Source organism: Sus scrofa, chromosome 6, assembly GCF_054392235.1.
Source record: "Sus scrofa isolate SSC_HxYL_T2T_F1_AM1 chromosome 6, Sscrofa_HxYL_maternal_Yorkshire_Landrace_v2.0, whole genome shotgun sequence".
In the NCBI taxonomy this organism is placed as follows: domain Eukaryota; kingdom Metazoa; phylum Chordata; class Mammalia; order Artiodactyla; family Suidae; genus Sus; species Sus scrofa.
The window spans coordinates 147047691-147072614 of NC_139388.1; the positions used below are offsets into that span (position 1 = coordinate 147047691).

At 36.5% G+C, this 24924-nt stretch overlaps 2 protein-coding genes across 32 annotated transcripts in view; one reads left to right on the forward strand and one right to left on the reverse strand.

The window, feature by feature from the left end:
• The window catches only part of ANKRD13C (ankyrin repeat domain 13C), a 100916-nt gene extending 91616 nt beyond the window's left edge, over positions 1 to 9300 (forward strand). For both annotated transcript variants that reach the window (XM_003127927.6, XM_084964743.1), the window contains one exon: positions 7079 to 9300. In XM_003127927.6, the coding sequence (XP_003127975.1) occupies positions 7079 to 7209 (131 nt within the window). In that variant the 3' untranslated portion in view covers positions 7210 to 9300. The remainder of the gene's footprint in view (positions 1 to 7078) is intronic.
• Positions 9301 to 15305: 6005 nt separating this feature from the next.
• SRSF11 (serine and arginine rich splicing factor 11) overlaps positions 15306 to 24924 on the reverse strand; it is a 46732-nt gene continuing 37113 nt past the window's right edge. For 9 of the 30 annotated variants that reach the window (NM_001044587.1, XM_084958739.1, XM_084958724.1 and 6 more), the window contains 5 exon segments: positions 15306 to 16712; positions 16818 to 16956; positions 17316 to 17411; positions 20827 to 20916; positions 23156 to 23287. In NM_001044587.1, the coding sequence (NP_001038052.1) occupies positions 16515 to 16712; positions 16818 to 16956; positions 17316 to 17411; positions 20827 to 20916; positions 23156 to 23287 (655 nt within the window). In that variant the 3' untranslated portion in view covers positions 15306 to 16514. 30 annotated transcript variants of the gene reach the window in all.

The following is a 24924-nucleotide window of genomic DNA, read 5'->3' on the forward strand; positions in this document are numbered from 1 at the left end:
TGAATATCCATTTTTGTGGTATTCTGTTATTCACTCTTCTAAGTAATATACAGGTCAATGGGGAAATCTCAAGGGAAAATAATATATGGAACTGGATGAAAATGAAATTACAAGAATCAAAGTTTGTGGAATATAGCTAAAGCAGTGCTGACTGGGAAATTTATAACACTAAATTTATAACATTAAAAAAAGAGAAAGTCTCAACAATAATTTGAGCTCTTGCTTCAAGAACTTAGAAGAGCATATACAGAGTTCCTGTTGTGGCGCAAAAGAAACAAACCCAACTAGGAACCATGAGTTGGTGGGTTAGGTCCCTGGCCTTGATCAATGGGTTAAGGATCCAGCATTGCCGTGAGCTGTAGTGTAGGTCGCAGACGTGGCTCAGATCTGGCATTGCTGTGGCTGTGGTGTAGGCCGGTGGCTACAGCTCCAATTAGACCCCTAGCCTGGGAACCTCCATATGTCTCAGGTGTGACCCTGAAAAGCCAAAAAAAAAAAAAAAAAAAAAAAAAAAGAAGAGCATATAAACCCACGGCAAGCAGAAGAAAGGAATGAAATAGAAATAAATGAAAGAGAAAGAAAAAATAAAGTCATTGTAACAGAGGGCTGGTCCTTTGAAAAGATTGATAAAAATCAACAAATTTGTAGCAAAACTGATAAAAAAGAATCAAACAGGAAAACACAACAGACCCTGCAGAAATCAAAAGAATAAGTGTAATAAGGGGAGTTCCCGTCTTGGCACAGTGGTTAACGAATCTGACTAGGAACCATGAGGTTGCGGGTTCAGTCCCTGGCCTTGCTCAGTGGGTTAAGGATCCAGCGTTGCCCTGAGCTGTGGTGTAGGTTGCAAACACGGCTTGGATCCCGTGTTGCTGTGGCTCTGGTGTAGGCCTGCGGCTACAGCTCCCATTAGACCCTAGCCTGGGAGCCTCGATATGCCCTGGGAGCCCTAGAAAAGGCAAAAAGACAAAAAAAAAAAATTGTAATAAGGAATGAAAGGGGAAAAAAGGCATTCAGAGCAGAAAGGAAGAAATAAAATCTTCCCTATTTGGAAATGACATGATACTATGAGTTGAAATTCCAAAGATTCTTAAAACAAACTAGAAATGATATGTTTTGCAAGATGGTAGGGTATGAATTAAACATACAAAAATTAGTATTTCTGTGTATTAGCATTGAACACACAGACACCAAAATTAAATATTTTTTTACTATTGCAAAAAAGGAAATACTTAGATATAAATTTAATAAAACATTTACAATACTTGTATGCAGAAAATTATACAACACCGATGAAAGAAATCAAAGAAGATCTAAACAAATGTAGAGATGTACCATGCTCTTGGATTGGAAGACTCAACATAGGAGAGGTGTTAATTCTCCTCTGAGAGAAATATGGGTTTAACATAATTTTTATCACAATCCTATCTATCTATATTTTTTGTAGATATAGATAAGATTATTTTAAAATTTACAGGGAAGGCAAAGAAACTAGAATGTCTATACTAGTTTTCTATGACTGCGTAACAGACACCAGAAACTGTGAATGGCCTAAACAATAGACATGTTTTGCTGCATAGTTCTGGAGATTAGAAATCTGCAGTTAAGGTATCAGCAGATTGGTTCCTTTTGCAGAGTATGAGAGAAAATCTGTTTCATGCCTCTCTTCTAACTTGTGATGAATTTTCTTGGCTTGTAGAAACATCACCTCAGGCTTTGTTTTCACCTTCACTTGGTATTCTTTTCCTGTGTGTGTGTGTGCCTCCAAGTTTCCCCTTTTTGTAAGGACACTAGCCATTGAGTTAGGGACTACTGTAATGATTTTTAACTTGATTACGTCTGCAAAGACCTTCTCTCAAAAAATAGTCACATTCTTAGGTTCTGGGAATAGGTCATTTTTGGAGAGGAAAGAATTCAACTCATTACCATAGTAGCCAAAACAATTTTGAAAAAGAATAAAGTGTGAATAATCAGTCTGTTCAATTTCATTATATATTATATAGCTATAATAAATTAAGACTGTATGGTATTGGCCAAGATAAAAATATATAAATCAACATAAGAGAACAAAAAATCCAGAAACAGGTTCTCATAAATATGCTCAACTGATACATATATTTGTTTATGGCTGCACCAGTGGCATATGGAAGTTCCCAGGCCAGGGACTGAATCTGAGTTATAGCTTCGTTGTGCCACAGCTGTGGCAATACCCACTAAGCCACAACGGGAACTTCTCAACTGAATTTTGATAAAGGTAGAAAAGCAGTTTAATGGAGGAATGGATAGCCTTTTCAATAAATGATGCTGGACGATTGGACATGCAAAAGCAAAATAATGAATCTCCACGTAAATCCTACACTTGATACAAAAAATAACTGGAAATGAGTCATGGACTTAAATGTAAAATAAAAGTTAAAGCTTAGGAAGTAAACATAGAAGAAATTCTTTGGGATCTATGTTTAAACAAAGAGTTCTTTTTTTATATATATATATTTTATTTTATTTTCCCACTGTACAGCAAGGGGATCAAGTTATCCTTACAGGTATACATTTTTTTTCCCCCTACCCTTTGTTCTGTTGCAGCATGAGTATCTAGACATACTTCTTATTGCTACTCAGCAGGATCTCCTTGTAAATCTATTCTAAGTTGTGTCTGATAATCCCAAGCTTCTGATCCCTCCCGTTCCCTCCCTCTCCCATCAGGCAGCCACAAGTCTATTTTCCAAGTCCATGATTTTCTTTTCTGAGGAGATGTTCATTTGTGCTGGATATTAGATTCCAGTTATAAGTGATATCATATGGTGTTTGTCTTTCTGGCTCATTTGACTCAGGATGAGATTCTCTAGTTCCATCCATGTTGCTGCAAATGGCATTATGGCATTCTTTTTTATGGCTGAGTAGTATTCCATTGTGTATATATACCACATCTTCCGAATCCAATCATCTGTTGATGGACATTTGGGTTGTTTCCATGTCCTGGCTATTGTGAATAGTGCTGCAGTGAACATGCGGGTGCATGTGTCTCTTTTAAGTAGAGCTTTGTCCGGATAGATGCCCAAGAGTGGGATTGCGGGGTCATATGGAAGTTCTATGTATAGATTTCTAAGGTATCTCCAAACTGTTCTCCATAGTGGCTGTACCAGTTTACATTCCTACCAGCAGTGCAGGAGGCTTCCCTTTTCTCCACAGCCCCTCCAGCACTTGTTATTTGTGGATTTATTAATGATGGCCATTCTGACTGGTGTGAGGTGGTATCTCATGGTAGTTTTGATTTGCATTTCTCTTATAATCAGCGATGTTGAGCATTTTTTCATGTGTTTGCTGGCCATCTGTATATCTTCTTTGGAGAACAGTCTATTCAGGTCTTTTGCCCATTTTTCCATTGATTGATTAGCTTTTTTGCTGTTGGGTTGTATAAGTTGTTTATATATTCTAGAGATTAAGCCCTTGTGGTTGCATCATTTGAAACTATTTTCTCCCATTCTGTAAGTTGTCCTTTTGTTTTCTTTTGGATTTCCTTTGCTGTGCAAAAGCTTTTCAGTTTGATGAGGTCCCATGGGTTTATTTTTGCTCTAATTTCTATTGCTTTGGGAGACTGACCTGAGAAAATATTCATGATGTTGATGTCAGAGAGTGTTTTGCCTATGTTCTCTTCTAGGAGTTTGATGGTGTCCTGTCTTATATTGAAGTCTTTCAGCCATTTTGAGTTTATTTTTGTGCATAGTGTGAGGGTGTGTTCTAATTTCATTGCTTGGCATGCAGCTGTCCAGGTTTTCCAGCAATGCCTACTGAATAGACTTTCTTTTTCCCATTTTATGTTCTTGCCTCCCTTGTCAAAGATTAATTGACCATAGGTGTCAGGGTTAATTTCCGGATTCTCTATTCTGTTCCATTGATACCAGTACCACACTGTTTTGATGACTGTGGTTTGTAATATTTTTTGAAGTCTGGGTGAGTTATGCCTCCTGCTTGGTTTTTGTTTCTCAGGATTGCTTTGGTGATTCTGGGTCTTTTGTTGTTCCATATAAATTTTTGGATTGTTTTAAACAAAGAGTTCTTAGACTTAACACCACAGGCATGACCCACAAAAGAAAAAAAAATCAATAAATTGGACTTCTTTAAAGGTAAAAACTCTTTGCTCTGTGAAATACCCAGTTAAGAGTAAAAAAACACAAGAACTCTTAAAACTCATCAGTAACAAAATAAGCTCTGTGAAAGACCCAGTTAAGAGTAAAAAAACACAAGAACTCTTAAAACTCATCAGTAACAAAATAAACAAGTCAATTAGAAAAGAGCAGAAGACTTAAAAGAGACATTTCACCCAATAAGGATATGTAAGTGGAAAATAAGCACAGGAACAAAGTTCTGGAATTCGCTGGTGGCACAGTGCGTTAAGGTTCTGGTGTTGTCACTGCTGGGGCTCTGGTTACAGCTGCGGCTTGGGTTTGCTCTCTGGCCTGGGAACTTCTGCAAGCCTCAGGCATGGCCAAAAAAGAAAAAAAGAACAGGGTTCAGTATCATTAACCATTAGGGAAATGCAGATTAAAACCACAATGAGATGTCACTATATACACCTAACAGAATGGCTAAAATAAAAAATTGTGACAACTCCAAATTTTTGTGCAGATGTGGAGCAACTGTATCACTCACAGTTGCTGGTGATTATGTGAAATGGAACAGCCACTCTGTTTTTTTGTTTGCTTGCTTTTTGCCATTTCTTGGGCTGCTTCTGTGGCACATGGAGGTTCCCAGGCTAGGGGTCGAGTTAGAGGTGTAGCTACCAGCCTACGCCAGAGCCACAGCAATGTGGCATCCGAGTCGTGTCTGCAACCTACACCACAGCTCACGGCAACGCCAGATCCTTAACCCATCGACAAGGCCAGGGATCGAACCCGCAACCTCATGGTTCCTAGTCGGATTCGTTAACCACTGAGCCACGACGGGAACGCCTCCTCCCACTTCTTTAATATAGTTCTCTTGATTTTCTTCTTGCCTCTGTTTGCTCCTTCTAGAGCACATCTCTCCTTTTACTTTTGTCACCCTACATTATATCCTCATTACATCTGCCTTAACTTAAGCCAAAACATGTTACCACTATGCTCACAACCATCCACTGATTTCCGTCTCATCCAGAGTAAAAGCCAAAGACTTTTCCTTGTCTTAAACCCCCTAAACCCCTTTTCCCTTGATTCGGCTGCCCGTTTCTCCTCTGACCTCATCTTCTGCCAGTCATTCCCTTACCCATTTGGCTGCAGCCACACTCATCTCCCAGCTCTTCACAGAGTAAACCAGACATTTTCATTTTAGGGCTTTTGTACTTATTCCCGCTACTTGGAATTTTCTTTCCCTAGGGTGCTGTATAGTTTTTATCCCCAGTCTTTGCTGAATTGTCACTTTATTGAAGTTTTCCTTTGAACCCTAATCAAGAACTCTCTTATCCTCAGTGTTGAAATTCCCTATCTCCCTGCTTGCTTTATTTTTGTCTAGATACTTAGTCATAATTACTTTTTATTGGTTTGTTGATTGTATCTCCCAACCAGGATATAATCTCCATAAATGATTTGTTTTCTCCTGTTTACTACTGCATATCCAATGCCTAAAACAAGGGTCATCACACTTTTTCTGAAAGATAATAAATATCTTAGACTTCGCAGGCCGTATGGTTTCTGTCACAACTGTTCAACTCTTGTTGGAGAATGAAAACAGCCATAGACAATAAACAATATGTTCCCATAAAACCTTACTATGGACAGTGAAGCTTGAATGTCATATAATTTTATCTGCATGAAACATTATTCTTTCGTGTTTTTTAAAAACCATTTAAAAATGTGAAATCTTTTCTCAGCTCACAGGCCTTACGAAAACAGGCCAGGCAACGGGCCTTAGTTTACTGGTCTCTGAATTAAAACAGCATCTTCACTTAATAGGCACAAATGAATGATCTTTTTTTTTTTTTTCCAGAAATAACTGGAAACACTGTAATCCTTATGTTGATTTGTGTTTAATTTTTTTGAATCTTAAATGCTGAATACTCAATTTCACATTCATAGAATCATTTCAGTTTTAAGGAAGCTTTAGAGTTTTTTTTTGTTGATGAAATCCCTGGGGCCCATAAATTAAATCATTTGTCGGACTCAGAACTTAAGTTTTATAATTTGTGTTTTTTCCAGTAAATCATATTAGGAACAAAACTAAGCAGAGTGATTAAAGTATTTGGCCACTTTCAGTGTCGTTTCACTCATAATTTCAGCTAAAAATATATTTTCTTTAGAAGAATATTAGGCTCTGGTGGTATATTACTGCAACTCTGATGATAATATTTTTTATCCCATGTATTTAAGTAATGAATTTTTAGTGTCTTAAAACAAGAGGATGTATTTCATTTGTTAGAATGAAAAATTCAGCTCAGATTCAGAATATATGCACTGTAATTTGAAGATATCAGAATGCACTAAGTACAAATGTAGCCATCCCTTTGCCCCCAAGAAAAAGGAAAAAAAAAAAACCTAGTGGAACCTGCCATTATAATTCTAAGATTGGGGAGCAATGGGACGTTGAGTTTTTTTTTTTTTTTTTGTCTTTTTGTCTGTTGTTGTTGTTGCTATTACTTGGGCCGCTCCCGCGGCATATGGAGATTCCCAGGCTAGGGGTTGAATCGGAGCTGTAGCCACCGGCCTACGCCAGAGGCACAGCAACGCAGGATCCGAGCCGCGTCTGCAACCTACACCACAGCTTGCGGCAACGCCGGATCGTTAACCCACTGAGCAAGGGCAGGGACCGAACCCGCAACCTCATGGTTCCTAGTTGGATTCGTTAACCACTGCGCCACGACGGGAACTCCGGGAACTCCGGACGTTGAGTTTCTGATGTAATTCTTAATGCCTTGGTGTCTTTCTCTCCTCACCAGTAGCCAGACTCTTCCCGCAAACACATACTTCATATTAGACAATTATTAGGATTTGTCTGATCCTTGAATAATGCACATTTTAAGGAGTATGGATATCTCTAATAGTATGTTACAGTCTATAAAGAGGTTACCATTTCATTTTACAGTGTTATCATTGATTGTCCTTTCTAGATATACCCGTGTTTCCTACGATCACAGCCACTGTGACTTTTCAGGAGTTTCGATATGATGAATTTGATGGCTCCATCTTTACAATACCTGATGACTACAAGGAAGACCCAAGCCGTTTTCCTGATCTTTAACTGACACGGAAAATGATGTCATCTAAAACCAAGGAAAATAAGAGAATGCAGAGACCCCAGAAGTGAATCCAGATAGAAGGGACAAATGCTTTCATTGAAGAAAAGGGAATCATGTTGAATCAACACATCAGTGATAATAATGAAATGGGCCTCAAATAAGAATTTCAGCAGGTTTCCTGATGTGCCATTTTCAGTCTTTTTAAAAATATACATATTATAAGTGTAATAGTTTGACACCTTAATGACCCCAAGTCCTTCTTATGTAAAAACAGCTATGAGTGCTGTGATTTGTTTTTAAAAATTTTTACACTTCTTGTTGAAATATATATGCATATAAATATATCTTATCTATATCTAAAACACTCCTGGACCATTAACATAAATTAAATGTCTTAAGAGATAAGAAGCCCTTTTAAACTTGTCATCTTATATTCAAGGTGACCTTTATAAATATTCCTTCAAGTTTTGTTTTCATAAAATGTAAAGTATGTAACATTATGTATAGTTCAGTAATTTGAATGTTTGTTCAATATAATGAACTAGAAGGAATGCAGTTTTCTGTAGATGAATGAACCAAATGGTAACCATTAAACAGTTGCATTTATATGTTGCAATACATTTCAGAAGGAGCATTCACTCTGCAGGGAATAAGGTACCTCCTTTAGCACCTTAGTGCAATTCATTGTGGTGCTATTTGTTTTTACTTGAATTCTTTCTTCAATGGAAAATGTTTGGTACTGATCTTCCTTTCACAGAACCTCTAATTTTTTTGTTTTTCTATACTTGAGTTTAAAAGTCCTTTTTGTGTTCCTAATAAGGTATGGTTAGCAAAAGATATTCTTCTAAATCTGAGCACTTTAAAAAAGATTCCAAATTTTTAGACTTGCTTCACGTTAAGTGCACATCATTCTGATTTTTCATTTGTTTTTAGTGGAAAATGGATGCAATTAAAAAAATCACATATTATCACATATTTTGGACATCCCTACATATTTAATGCTTTTAAAATAAGGTAAAAACATTTTATATGCAAACAGACTATATTTGTTAAAAGTTAAATTCCAGAAACATACACAAGATTCACAATTCCTACTGTTTTTTTAAGTCACAAGAAAATATTTATTTGATTTTAATTATCTCCAAAATGTTAACATCATGCATTACTCATTTTTGCACTTAAAACTTTTCATACTTATTCCAAGATGGTTTGAAGGTCCAAGAATGAAAATAAATTAGGGAGAATAACGTTTAACAGTCATAAAATGTTATGTTGTATTAGAGCTTAGCTAAAGAAATGTTTTTTTAAATGTATCCTGATAAATGTCTCAGAATGCATCTGTCAAGTTTTTTAGAGTGACCAGTATTTTAAACTTTTTCCAGGATTTTAAATAATTTGAATGAGTTTAGAGACCTTTATTGAAGAGATGATTTATTTAAAATTCCAAAGCATCAACCATAAGGAAAATTTTATAATAAACATCTTTAAAGCTGCATCTTCCATGCTGATACATATACTACATTGCATATGTTGAGATTTTAGTAAATACTTTTTATAATGAAGAAAATAATCATAGTTAAAAATTCAAAGACCAATTACTACCTTATGTAGGTCTATTGAATTTTGTGGAAAGAGTGGGTAAAGGTTTATTGAATAGAAATTGATCCCTATTATTTTGGGAATGTTTGTTGATCAAGTGACCTAGAGATTCTATTATCCTGTCTGATCATATGAGGTTTTGAGACACTGAAAGGCAATAGCACTGTTGCTTTTAGGCTCCCTTACTTTGTGGGAACATGGTATACTTTCAGGAATATATTGCAGATTTTCAGTGGGGGAAAAAATGGTAAATTGAAGCTTGGGATTTATCAATTTTGCTGGGTTACACTGGAGATAGGAAGACTACTGAAAACTTTTGCGGTTATTTGGAATTTGTTTTTAACTTCTTTCCTCAAGAATAGTAGAGATTATCCATTCCAAAATGTCTTTTATCTGATCACAGAGGACAAGCAAATGTCAGTATCTCTTATGATGGTGAAAATAAGGAGTTATTTAATGCAAATAAACTTTTCACAATATTAGACTTTTCAAAATGTGCCTTTTACTCCAACTAAGGACTGAAACTATGTGCTGTTTCAAGTAAGTAAGTAGATAAAAACAATATATATTTTGATACTCTTACCTGAAAATCTAGATTTTTCGTAATGTAGGTGTGTAAAATTCTTTATGCTTTCCACAGAGAATTGAAGAAGTTGCTTAAACTTGGGGGATGATAAAATGGTTATCCTCGGAGTTCCCATCATGGCGCAGCGGAAATGAATCTCATTTCATGAGAACCATGAGGTTGCGGTTCCATCCCTGGCTTCGCTCAGTGGGTTAAGGATCTGGCATTGCTGTGAGCTATGGTGTATGTCGCAGATGCAGCTCTGAATCTGGCATTGCTCTGGCTATGGTGTGGGCTGGCAGCTCCAGCTCCGATTAGACCCCCTAACCTGGGAACCTCCATATGCCATGGGTGTGGCTGACAAAAGCAAAAAAAAAAAAAAAAAAAGGTTACCCTTTATGGCCATTTAGAAATGCTTATTATTTCTGCCACCAGAAATATGTAGGTTTCAGTATGTAGGATACTTATCCTTAAAAAAATTATTCCTAGAGACAATTTACCTGTTTGCAGACATTCATGTACACAGAATGATCAAACTTCATGAAAGGGAGGCGTAAAGCAGCTGCTGATTATTTTGAGTATAGTTACAAACAGTGGTCTGGACACAGACACATTTCAGGGATGCTGATAGCTGACAGAAGCTCTCAGTTTCTCCTGCTTGGAACTGGTTTTGAGCCCCACTCACACTAATTAACAATGTGTTTTCATGGTGTTGTACATGCATAGCTCATCATCCAGATCTTGGGGGAGGGTGGTGAATAATGAGTGTGTAATCAAGGCTTCTCCCTAGAACTAAGTTCACAGCAGACATTTGTTACACTTTTATTTGTAAACCACAAACATGGTTGAGAAAAAGTTGTAAAAAACTAGGTGAACTACTTCTAGTGTGCTAGCCTTTAACACTGAGCAAGACGGATTAGTATGGACACGATATAACTCCAGCAAAAGACATCTCAACCATGTTTTCTAAAATTAACAAAATGCATTCCCTCCAAAGTTGCTATATTTGGAAACTTTCAAAGACAACTGACATTGAAACTTACCTCAGAGATAGATGGATAGGAGATATTAAATCACTTGTAAAGACAGTAAAACAAAACTTGGTAAAAGGCCATCATTTGTACATTATGAATTAGCAAAAATTACTGCAAAGCATTTTGTCAGAAATTTGGACAGTAGTACCTTAAATTGCCACTTAAAAATGTCATCTTGAATAATACATTTTTAGATCATGTGACCATCCTTATAGTACTACTTAATGATAAACCTTTAAAATTGTCATAGCTCATTTTAGTGCTTGTAGCCGTAATGGCACCTAAGGTACATAGAATTCTAATTATCTGTTTACCTCAACACCTAAAAAATAAAGCAAATTTCCTAAGGGTTTAAAAAAAAAAGTACTTGGCAATCATTTCTGAATTTGATATTTTGCAGATGAAAATGACTACCCTAAAGTAGAAACTGTGTGATATAAAAAAAAAATAATAAGACCCACCTGTAGGTATCAGATTTTCTTGGTCATTGAAAATGGCTGACAGTGAATGGCTGGTGAGTTTTAAATAATGAGTATGGGTAGTTTTGAAGGCTAGAAGTGAAGGAGGAATTATGTAGTCTGTATGTGTTATGTCTTACTGCAGTTGCTTTAAGACCTGACCTGAGTTTCAGCCCATCCTTGTAGGTTCATCCAGCTTGTGGTTCCAACTTACTCTTACCCTTCCAACTATTCATTTCCTGACTGCCCGGGGGCTTTAATCTCCAGCATCAGATGCACAGCATGGAGAATAACTAAGAGACTATTAAACTGGCTTCCACAATTAAGGTCAAATCTCTGTAACCAATCTTTTCAAACTGTTGTGCTCCTTTGAATGAATGCTGACTGATAAGACCAAATTGATGCTTGCTGTCCAAAACAAGTAAAATTTAACTTTTTCACAGTGAATCAGAAGGTAGTTTTTGCATTTAGTGTATCAATAAATTTTTGACCCTAGACCTTCAATTTCTTATGCACAAATCATACTTTAGCTTTAAAAAAAAATCATATATTGACACGAGTAATTGACAATGCACCAGGGAAAAAAATCTTTACAAAGTGAGACTTTTAAAAAAGAATGTGAAAACTCCACTTCAATTATTTTTGAAAGGACATTGTTTAAAAAAAATTACTAAATCAGGAGTTCCCATCGTGGTGTAGCAGAAACTAATCCAACTAGGAACCATAAAGATGCAGGTTCAATCCCTGGCCTCGTTCAGTAGGTTAAGGATCCAGTGTTGTCGTGAGCTGTGGTGTAGGTTGCAGATGAGGCTCAGATCTGATGTGGCTGTGGTGTAGGCTGCAAGCTGTAGCTCTGATTGGACCTCTGGCTTGGAAACCTCCATATGCCATGGGGGTGACCCTAAAAAGCAATAAACAAATAAATTACTAAATCAACTGTATTTTAACTTAAAAATTTTTTTTAATTCAAATTTAAAAGATTAGGAGTTCCCGTCGTGGCGCAGTGGTTAACGAATCCGACTAGGAACCATGAGGTTGCGGGTTCGGTCCCTGCCCTTGCTCAGTGGGTTAACGATCCGGCGTTGCCGCGAGCTGTGGTGTAGGTTGAAGACGCGGCTCGGATCCAGCAACGGATCCCGCGTTGCTGTGGCTCTGGCGTAGGCCGGTGGCTACAGCTCCGATTCAACCCCTAGCCTGGGAACCTCCATATGCCGCGGGAGCGGCCCAAGAAATAGCAACAACAACAACAACAAAAGACAAAAACAACAAAAGACAAAAAAGACAAAAGACAAAAAAAAAAAAAATTTAAAAGATTATATAAGATCCTTTCTCTGGATCATCTTAGATGATTAGTCATGCCTACTATAATCTGTAAGTATATTCTTAAGAATATTCCACTGGTAAAGAATTAGCATGGTTCACATGTGCTATTTTGCTAAAGAATGTATAAGTTTTACATATACTTTGGCATTATAAAATGAAAATGCAACAAAAATAAAACTAAAACAGACTTCAAAAAATCAACTCCTGATTTACTCTCATTTAAAAAGTACCTCTTGGAGTCCCCGTTGTGGCTCAGCAGTAACGAATCCTACTAGTAACCATGAGACTGCAGCTTCAATCCCTGGCCTTGCTCAGTGGGTTAAGGATATGGCATTGCTGTGAGCTGTGGTGTATATTAGCTTTGATTTGACCCCTAGCCTGGGAACTTAAATATGCTGCAGGTACAGCCTTAAAGACAAAAAAAGAGCTCTTGGGAGTTTCTCTTATGGCTCACTAGGTTAAGGACCCAATGTAGTCTCTAAGCATGTGGGTTTGATCCTTGGCCTTGCTCAGAGTGATTTAGGGATATGGTATTGTCACAAGCTGCAGCATAGGACACAAATGCAGCTCGGACCTGGTGTTTTGGTGGCTGCAGAGTAGACTTCAGCTGCAGCTCCAATTTGACCTCTAGCCTGGGAACTTGCATATGCCACAGCTGCAGTTGTAAAAAGAAAATAAATAAAAAGAAAAAGGAACTTTCTTGTGGCTCGGCAGGTTAAGGATCAGTTATTGTCACTATTGAGGCTCCATTTCAATCCCTGGCCTGGCCTGGAAACTTCCACATATCCCAGGTGCAGCCACAAAGAAAACAAACAAACAAACAAACAAACAAAACTGCTTCTGCTAAAAAACACCTCAGTAATAGATACATATTCTGGATGCTGTTGAAAGTACTAGTAGCATTTCCATTACAACCATGTTTAAACACAGCTATGTGTACTTGATTAGAAAAGTATTTTAGACAGCACAAGAGTGAAATGGATTAGCTAAGTTAGAGACAAAAGGAACAGAAATCTCAATTCCAGTTTAGATGTCTACCAGATAAGCAATGAGATCCTGCTATATAGGAACTACATCCAATCACTTGTGACAGAACATAATAGAATGAGAAAAATAATGTATACATATGTCTAACTGGGTCACTCCACTGTACAGCAGAGACTTGACAGAACATTGTAAAGGAATTAAAATAATAAAATCTTTTTTTTTTTTTGGTCTTTTCTAGGGCCACACCTGCGGCATAGGTTCCCAGGCTAGGGGGTCCAGTCAGGGCTGTTGCTGCTGGCCTATGCCACAGCCACAGCAACGCGAGATCCGAGCTGCATCTGTGACCTACACCACAGTTCTCAGCAACGCTGGATCCTTAACCCACCGATGGGATCCTTAACCCACTGATCGAGGCCAGGGATCCAACCCACCTCGTGGTTCCTAGTCGGATTCGTTAACCACTGCACCATGATGGGAACTCCCTAAAATAAAATCTTTAAAAGGTACATTTAAAAAAAAGAGGCCTATCAATTTTCAAACAGCTAGTGCCCAACTGAAGTGGTACTGTTCTGAAAAAGTTATGCAGGCTATACGATAACCAACACTAGAACCTCAGTTTTAGGATGCAATTCCAACGTTAATGTAAAATTAGTTTACACTGTTACCCAGTTTTTCTTGTTTTCCTTAAATAACATTTTTCCACCTTCCACATGTAATCACTACCAAGAAGCTTATTATCCAAATCCTATCTTCACAAAAATGAAATGGCAAATACAGACTTCTCCAAAGCCTTACCGGCATGAAATGTATCTTAGTGCTTTTGCTAAAACATTATTACCTCAAACTATATAGTTTTGAAAAGCTCCATTATTAATTAACAGGTACCATTTACTAACCCAGGCACACAGGACTACAGATATTTTCCTACCAACTACTTTGCAAAGTAGCTAACATTCCCATTTTACAGATAGGAAAATGAGGGTAAGTTAAAACAGGTCTCTCCAGATGTAAATGAAGCTGAAATTCATGACTGTCGGACTCCTTTATATAGCCACTACCTCATTCACTCTTTTAAGAATTTAAGCAAAAAAATAGCACAAACATTTTTCTAACAAAACCACTTTTATTTTTTTAATCATTTTCACTACCAAATACAGAACAAAACTTGGTGTGGAGGCAGTGTTCACTTGATTTCGACTGGTTTATCTGTATTAAAGGCTCATGTCCCAGTGCCACGCTACCTTTGTGCATAAATGTTCACTGAAAAATAACCTAAATATGGACTCCCTTCAGTGTAGCATGTTAAGTCAATGTCACTATTGTAAAGCCAAAAATTTCATAATCCCTTTAAAGTTAACTTATTTGTATTCAGAGATCAGAAGTGAGGGAGTAGAATTTTAGTAGTATTAGGCTTAACCAAGTGAAACTGCCAATAATTTGTTCTTAATTTACAAAAAATGATAATGTCATACGGTTCAACCTTTAAATTTTTTTGGTATTTTTTAAGTTTAAAGTGTGTTTAAAAATGCAATGATTATTAGGACAGATACTAGAACTTCTTACTATAGACAAAATTCCTTTTCATAAAATCTTTAAAAAGTTACTACAAACTGTAAAAACAATGCTGCTTGTCTATACGGCATTTCAATTTTAAAAGTTAAAAAAAAAAAAAAATACTCCAACTTGGATAAAAGCTACAATTCCAAGTCTCATTTCCCCCTTAATCCTAACCACTCAAACACTACTCATATCATAAGTGAATAAATATACTATTTAGTATTGTACAGTAGATACATACCATTGAGTTTCTACACTATTCCAGAAAAGTATGTTTATATTCACCAAAAATATAATTTTACTAGATATAGGTGGGATCATCTGTTCATCCTAAAGTTCATTGCTTTTCTCAACCCTACACACAAAATATAAGAAATAAAATTACACTTAGAAAAAGACTGTTTTAGATAGAAATTAAACTAATTTTAACAATTCTGATGACAACTAATCACTACAGTGATGGATTTCATCTTACTAAAGTAAAATATGTAGATTGAAAGGGGGAAAGAACTTGATTTGTAAAATGAATGAGGTAAGTGTCATACATTCAACAGTGTAAATAAATACAAATACAGTTTTATAGGAACATAAACATAAGTTTAAGGGTTTTATTATCAAAGTCTTGTAAAACAATTTCAGAAACTGTACATCAACATGGCACAGACTGTAGCCTACTTTTGTTTTTACTGCACAAAAGTGAAGCCTGGAAACTCCTGTAAGAAAACAGTTGCCTAACTACTTTGCATTTAACATGGAATCACTGTGTGCATAAGATTACTACTGCGGTAACAGTAACACAAAATTTATTGGTTGTATACAACTTGAGATCAAATAAAAAGTACATTATCAAGTAGATTTGTCTTTTTTTTTTTTTTTTAAGCATATGAAGGTCAATTTAAAATGCACTATCCCCTTTTTCCAACGAGATTAAAACAAATTAATAAAAGTGAAAACTGAAAATGAGGATGAGGAATAACTTGCTTTTACAGATGGACTTCAGGATAGGCAGATAGTTTTCACTGATGTAAATGTGGAATAAATTATTTTAGGAAAAAAAATCCTAAATACCTTATGAAAAAGTATACAACTCTACTTCAAAATATGCTATTTACTTAACTGCCAAAGACAGTTTCACTTGAAATCTTGTTTCTGTAATTAAAGCCTAATTATAGCCATCAAAAAAGGTTAGTGCATATATAACCTTTTGAAGTTAAACAAAAACCACAAAAATTTAGCCACAAGGCTTAAAAGATTATCTATTTCAAATGCTCATTTCCAGATGTAACTATAAGAATGTTAATTTGTCATGTCAACAAACAAGACCATAAGTAGATCCATCATGTTGGAGGATTTTAATGACATTTAGGGTATTCCTGCCACAATTAACATGCAATCAGTGCATTCCCTACATGGCTCTATTACGGCAATGAATCAAATTCTAGAAATACTATAAGTGAACTTACTTAATAAAGGAGATCATACAACATAAACAATCCATGCCTGCTGTAGATGCATGCAGCTTTTCATTTTTGTCATGAAGCAGCACCAGGATAGTAAAACTGCTTGGTTACTTGATCGATTTCACCCTGTCATAAATTGGTTACCCATGTATCACCTTCTAAAAGCTTTTGGATGTAATAATATCAACATCAGGAGCTTTATAACCATCTATAACTCAGAGCTGTATACATCTAGGTTTGAGATGAACAAACACAGCATTAAGAAATCACACAGAGGAATGACACTGATGCACGTATACAGTTGGATTCCCACAGAGGCAACATTCAGTCACTCATATCCATGTCTTCTTCATGATGATCATCCCCATTCACTTTGGACTCTCTTAGTGAATCACCAGTTCCCTTTTCCACAGAACATTCTTTTGTTTTAGGGGAACCTGGTTCTGTTGGTTTCCTTTCCTCCTTTTTTTCTTTCTCACTGTCATACCCCTGTTCCTCTTCATCGTAATCCCGTGTAACCTGCTTTGCCAAGGAGAATAGTAAAAGTAAACGTCTTCACAGGAAAATCAATTCTTTAAAGTAATAGCACCACCCCAAACACCAAAATAAATTAGTTTGTAAACATACTTTTACATCTTTATCACTCTCTGATTTTCGTTCCCGTTCCTTTTCCTTCTCTTTACTTTTCTTCTTCTTGCTTGTGGATCGTTCTCTTTCATCTCTGCTTCTTTCTTTGTCTTTATCTTTCTTCTTCTCCTTTTTGTGTCTAGGATGACAGTAAAATGCTCACAAGAAGCTTGATATGAACTGCTCAAGAAGTTTCACCATTAATTAAACAGCAATAAGTTTACACTTGTTTTAGATGGCAAACATGACCCAAGTTCATTTGCTACAAAGGGGACGGCAAAGATCCAATTAAATCACTGGATACAAAGCTGTACACAAGTAAGATAGGCAAGAAGAATGTAACCTGGTTATAGGTCTAAAAAGCCCAATCCTAAACAGTGTTTACTCTAAGACAGAAGGGAACCTATCAGCACACTCTTAAGCATTTTTACTCCTGAAAAGGAAGAAAAACTCTAGAACATTTTCTGAAAAATAGATCTAAAAGATTAATATTCTTACCTCCTAGGGGATGGTGAGCGAGACAACTTTCTCTTGGGAGACCTAGGCTTTTTAGGAGATCTTGTGCCACTTCTGCTTCTTCGTCGTCGTCTCTCTCTAGAACCACAAATGTGCCAACTAGATTTTAAAATACAGTATTATCCCAAAGATGCAGACACATCATTGCAGATGTATCTACAATGGAGCTCCATTAAAAACAGGATTCTGATCATGCAAAACCATTTGTAAATACTCTTTCAAGCTGAAGAATCAAATGAGTAATAAAAATTGCAATTCTTTTTGTAAACTATGTACCTTTCCTTTAATGCCCTGAAGAAAAAACCTAATTTCAAGAAATTCTTCTTAGAGACATTCTATCAACAAAACATTAGAAATATTACACTTGAGGAAAAAACTAACAAAGTCTTCATTCAAGGAAAAACAGTCTGAAATACATTATTTAAGGAATCAATTTTAGATTCATTCAGTGGCTAGAACATGTTTGGATAATATGTTATGAAAGGCAGCTGCTAATAAAATCTACAATTACTTCTAAATCATTAGGTAAAATTTAGAAAACTATAGAGTTAGTGGCAACAGAGAGATCAAAGTGACCTCCAGCAATCCATGCCCTACACTCCACTCCCTGCTTTCAACAATTAGCTTTAAGATGTTCCCTCTCACGGAGTTTCTGTCGTGGTGCAGCAGAAACGAGTACAGCTAGGAACCATGAAGTTTCGGGTTTGATCCTTGGCCTTGCTCAGTGGGTTAAGGATCTGGCATTGCTGTGAGCTACAGTGTAGGTTGCAGACGTGGCTTGGATCTGGTGTTGCTGCAGCTGTGGTGTAGGCCAGGGACTGTATCTCTATTTAGAACCCTAGCCTGGGAACCTCCATTTGCCATAAGTATGGCCCTAAAAGGCAAAAACAAACAAACAAAAACCCTCTCTAAACTTTTTTTTTGACTTTAAGGCAATCTTCAGATTCAATGCCACTCCTAGCAAATACTAATGGTGGAGAGTTCCTGTTGTGAGGGAGTAGAGATGAATCTGACTAATAACCATGAGGATGTGGGTTTAATTCCTGGCCTCACTCACTGGGTTAAGGATGCCATGTTGCCATGAGCTGTGGTATAGGTTGTAGACTTGGCTTGGATCCCACGTTGCTGTGGCTGTGGCCCACAGCTATTGCTTGATTCAACTCCTAGCCTGGCAACTTCCATATGTTACACATGTGGCCCTAAAAAGCAAAAACAACCCCCCACAAAAAACAAAAAACAATGGCATTTTCCATAGAACTAGAACAAATAATTTAAAAAACTGTATGGAAACATGAAAGACCCTAAATAGACAAAATAAATTTGAGAAAGAAAAACAGAGCCAGAGGAATCACACTCCTTGGCCTCAGACTATATTATATAAAGCTACAGCCGTCAAAACAGTATGGTACTGGGCACGAAAAAAAGAAATACAGACCAATGGAACAGTATAGAAAGCCCAGAAATAAACCCATGCAGCTATGGTCAATTAATCCACAACCAGAAAGCAAGAATAGAATATAAACGGAGAAAAATATCCAACATGTATGAACAGCTCATACAACTCAACATCAAAAAACCAATTACATTAAAAAATGGGCAGAAGAACTGAATAGACATTTTTCCAAAGAGGAAATGCAGATGGCTGACAAGCACACGAAATGATGCTCAACAAACACTCAGGGAAATGAAAATCAAACCACCTTAAGTCATCACCTCACACCTGTCAGAATGGCTATTACCAAAAAGAACACAAATAAATGTTGGCAAGGACGTGGAGAAAGGGGAACCCTCATATACTGTTGGTGGGAATGTAAGTTGGCACAGCCACTGTGCAAAACAGTATGGAGGTTTATGAAAACACTAAAAATGGAACTATAATATAACTTAAATTCTACTCCCAGAAACACATCTGAAAAAAACAAAAACACTTAACTTGAAAAGATAACATGCACCCCAATGTTCACAGCAGCATTATTTACAATTGCCAAGATATGGAAGCAACTTGAATGTTCACCAACAGATGGATGGATAGGAGTTCCCGTTGTGGCACAGCGGAAATGAATCCAAACAGGAACCATGACGTTCCAGGTTCGATCCCTGGCCTCACTCAGTGGGTTAAGGACCTGGCGTTGCTGCAAGCTGTGGTGCAGGTCGCAGACATGGCTTGGATCCACCGTTGCTCTTGCTGTGGTGTAGGCTGGCAGCTGTAGCTCCAATTTGACCCCTGGCCTGGGAACCTCCATATGCCATGGGTGCAGCCCTAAAAAAAAAAAGAAAACAGCAACAACAAAAAACAGATGGATAAAGAGGATGTAGTACATATACATAATAGATTACTACTGAGTCAAAGAAAAGAATGAAATTTTGCCATTTGCAGTAACACAGACGGATTTGGAAAGCATTATGCAAAGTGAAAAATGTCTCCTGATGAAGTAAAAGTTGTGTGCGGTGTTTCCAGGACAGGGGTATAAATATATATACTTTTGTCTTTTGTCTTTTTTAAGGCCGCAGAGGAGCCTATACCACAGCCACAGCAATTCGGGATCCCAGATGGGTCTGCGATCTACACCACAGCTCAAGGCAATGCTGGATCCTCAACCCACTGATCGAGGCCAGGGATGGAACCCGCAACCTCATGGTTCCTAGTTGGATTCGTTAACCACTGAGCCATGACGGGAACTCCCTATTTCTCTTCTGTTGCTCATATCTAGGGTATCACTGCCAAGTTCAAGGTTATGAAGGTTTACTTATATGTTTCCTTCTAAGAAGCTTTTAGTTTTACCTTTTACATTTAAGTCTTTTATCTACTTTTAGTTAATGTTTATGTACAGTGTGATCCTCCAAGTGAATTTAAATAATCAAAATTAAGAAAACAAACATTGAGGTAAAACATGTAAATGAGATTAAGAGAAAATGGAATTAAGTATGGCCAGCCCTTACTATCATATGAATTCCACATTAAGTATGAAAAAAATATTTTCTGAGGATAACATTTGCAATACTGAATTTTCACTACAGCAGGTTAAAGACAGATTAGTCCTCTAATGACACAAATTACCTGCTTGCCTCTGATTATTTTATCAATGAACCACTACATATGGGAAAAAATATTTTGAGTATTAACACGTGCATATTTTAAGTATAACTAAGTATAATAAAATGAATTTAATGTAATAATGCGGTATACTTTTGCCATTAAAACTTAAGTGTTGGGGGGGAACCACAAAAACAAATGAATTAAGGATGTGAAATGCATATAGCAAACATAAAAACTGACCTCTGTTGAATTCCCTATTTTTAAAAGTATACCCTATACCATAAATTTTAAGTGAAAAGAAAAACTTCGGGTTGTTCTTCAAAAACTATCTTTAAAAAGGAACTTCACCACTGAAACATTCAGCTATGCACTGGAAAACATTTCATGTTCACAGGCTATTGATAGTCTTGCAAACAAAGTTTTAAAAAATACCAAGAATTCATAATACTACTCTACCTGCTTGCACTTCTGGAACGTCTGGCTGTGCTGTAACTTTTTGGTGGTGTTTTGGAACGTTTCTTTTCTTTGTCTTCTTTCTTTTTGTCTCTAATAAATGAACACAATTCATGAATAGGTTAAAGAATCAGCTAATACATAATTCTATCTCACTAGAGATCCAAACAAAAGTACAATGAAATCTAACTCCATTCTTAAAATGTTTTCCTGATAAGAACTATAAAAAAATACTAACTCAAGTGGCATATCATAAACAACTTTAAAAAAAATCCTAATTTCCCAGTCTTATTCCATATAAAACTTCTCTCCAGGAGCAAAGCAGTCTATCTGGCAAGAAAACAAGTATATTGGCCAGTTTCTTGGTTTATCTAGAGATAAACACTAACAGTTTTATTAAATAATTTTCTGTAGGCTCTTCAACAGAAGATTAACAGTTTTCCAACCTACCCTGACTCTAAGTTCTCTACTGTCAGGCCAAAACTTATACAGTACTACTAAAATTTGTCATCCATATTATCGGTTATTCTTTCAAAGCACACACCCCACATTAACCTCTATCATGGATGAAGCCAACCTTCTAACTTTTTTCCTGCTACTGTATTTTCTGGGCTATTCAAAGCTATTAGAAAAAAATATCATAATGGACCGGCTGGTAATACAAGCATGCCTAGACTCTAAATCTTTTCACAGATTCTTTTAAATTTTTATTCTCCACATTTTTTTCTTCCCAAAATTCTATGCGGAAGATAATCAATATATACACATATGTCCCTTATACCCATAAACACATACCTATTTTCAACTATTCATAGTTTTAAAGTCTCTCTCTGTTTGTTCTAAACTAACCACCCCACCCCCCACCCCCGTACATTCTCTATTTCTTTCCTTTCCATCTCTGTTAACCTGCTCCATCAGTTACCTGCTCTATTCATTCAAGAGTTACTATCTAATTCCTAGATAACTTGAACAGTCCCTTAGGTGGTCCTGGTCATGTTTTCTACAAATTGATGCTTATATCCTTTACAAGAAATCTTTCAAAGTACAAACTTGAAAATATTAATTCCCCATTCATCACTTTTCAATTTGTTTCGATTGCTTCTTGGATCAGCTGCAAATTCCTTACTGTGAACAACAAAGCCTTATACATGTGTGATCTGTTTCTCTAACATTCCTCACCTTATTTACTGTTCCTTTCACATCAAAATACTTGCTGTTTCAAAAATTCATGCTAATTTTGTAAACATTCTCTACCTGAAACCATGACCCACTCCTCTTCCTGAGTGCAGTTAAACTGACTGCAATGGCCATGCCTTTGTAATACATTTTTCTTTCTCTTAGTATAAAGAAAGTTCCTTCAGGGAAGGAATGCCTAATTGTTCTTTATATAATAGATGTTTCACTAAATCAGCTTGTTCGATTGACTGAATTAAGGGATGACTAACTCTAAAACATAACTAAAAGCCTCACCAGAGGCTGAACACTCGGTAAAGCTCCCATTAACTTCTGTTCCCAGTTGAGTTACACAATTACGAAGAATAAATGTTGTTGCTTCCCCTACCCCGTAGTCCTTATTATTTTAATAACATAATATATAAAAGGGTAAAGTAGTAAAAAATAAAGAGCTGCTTCTAAAAATTGAGGCAAATATTTTAGAAAGATATAAAGGACAGGTGTTAAAAAAAAGTGAAATTGTGCTGTGTGACAATTTATAAATGGGAAAAAAAATCTAGGTATTTTCAAGTAACAGAGTTCTCTGGATACTTTTACGGACAGTTCAAATGAAAAGACAGTGATTTGGTATCAAGATGAGGCTTATTAATTTCAGAGGGTTTGGCTATACACAGACACACACACACACACACACACATATAAAAATATATAAAGATTATTGAATGTGTATTTTAAGCTGAAACAAAATGTTAAGGTGAGGATGCCTGTCTTTTAAGGAATTCTCACTTTAACTCTCTACTGTCCCCATATCATTGGATAAAAGACCCTTAAGCATGGTTCAGTGTCTGTTACACAGCAATACTTAGTTCACATTTATAAGGTGCTCAGGGTAAGATATACAAAGATGAATTAAGGCATGATTGTTTGCCATAAAATTCTTTGGCTTATCCAGAGGAATGCCTCGTAACACTAAATCCTTAGCAATAGTTGAAAGGAAAGGAGGTAGTGGAGCGGCAAAGAATTTTTACCACAAAGATATCTCGCCAGTCTCCTAAGACTTTGGTTACTTCCTCTTTTGTCATTAGAGCAGCAGTATCCAGGGGCGTTAGGAACTCTAAAAAGTGTCTTCCCACTAAGAGGTAAGAATTTTTTTCTGTACCTGTTTTTTGATGTGCTCCTTGACCTCCTACCCCTCTCTCTGGAATGAGATCTTCTCCGTCTTGGACTTTTGGATCGTCGCCTACTCCTTGACTTAGAGTGTGATCGCCTTCTTGATCTGCTTCTTGATCGCCTAATAACGTAAAAGAAAGCAAATACACATATATACATGCAAAAAGACTAGATGTTTTGACCATTTCACATAAACATCAGATAATAGATTCAGATATACGGGCTAACCATCAGTAAGTGCGGGTAACTTCCTGCCATTATTTATTTACTCTACACAATAAACACTTTTGATACCCAAGGAATTAGTAATACCGTTTAACATCTGTAATTGCTAACCCTTTAATCTTATGCTCAGCTCATCAAACCAGTCCTCCTATGCCCATGTAGTTGAAACTACAACTACAAACTTAAAAATACTACTAGAGAATGAAGAAAAATAAAAAAAAAATCTGACTCATTTCTATCATTTCACAATTACACAGCATTTTAGCAGGTATGTCTTATTTGATTCCTTACTATAGCAAACTAAATCCATTTACTACTTATCAAATACTTATTTATGCCCAGGACATGCTCTGTAAAAATTAACCCTAACTTATTTAACTAATAGTAAACCTCATAAAGCACAGGTGCCATTATTAAAACTATTCTGTAATTCCCATCATGGCTCAGCAGGAACAAATCCGACTAGTATCCATGAGGATGTGGGTTTGATCCCTGGCCTCGATCAATGGGTCAGAAATCCAGCATTGGCATGAGGCCAGGGATCGAACCTGCATCCTCATGGATCCTAGTCAGATTTGTTTCTGCTGAGCCAGATGGGAATTGCAGTATAGGAGTAATTTAAATGAAATTATAAAGTCTAGCTCAGTGCCTTAGTATAGACATATATGAAATACTGACTCCCTTTTCTTTTCTTCCTGATGTGCTAATAAATATAGCATCTGTTACCACCATTTTCTAAAACAGCTGTTTCAAAACCCATCAGTAGTACTGTCAGATCAAATTCAATACATTTTTATTTTACTCATCTCTTATTTTTGACGATATCTGAAACTATTTACTAAAACAATCACTCTCACTAACATGTCTATATCCTATGGAAATTTTCATATAATGCTTGTCTACCTTTCTCTATGTTCCATAAAGGACGGGTGTGTGTGTGTGTGTGTGTACATAAATATATATATATTTCTATCTTATTCAACACTGTACCCTTGAGCAATTATTATGGTGCCGGACTTCAAGAAAAGGTACTACCAATATATTTTGAGTGAAATACCCTTAAAATATCAAAACCAATGGAGTTCCTGTCATGGCTCAGTGGAAATAAATCTGACTAGCATCCATTAGGATGCAGGTTTGATCCCTGGCCTCACTCGGTGGGTTAAAGGATCTGGCGTTGCCATGAGCTGTGGTGTAGGTCACAGACATGGCTCAGATCCCGTGTTGATGTGGCTGTGGTATAGGCCAGCAGCTACAGCACCAATCTGACCCCTTGCCTGGGAACCTCCATATAAAGCTCTATGAAGACCAAAAAAGGGGAAAAAAAAAAAAAATCCAAACCATCACTTTCTTATTAAGAATTATAAAGAAATTCTGGAAAACCAAAATTGATGCTATTAAAATTAATTAATATTGCTCATCTTTTGAGGATTTTGGCTTTAAGAAAATTTTAAGTGAACAGTCATTTTAGCTAAACCGCTGTAACATACACATATATTCTCTCTCTAATGTATACAAGAAAAAAAAACTAGA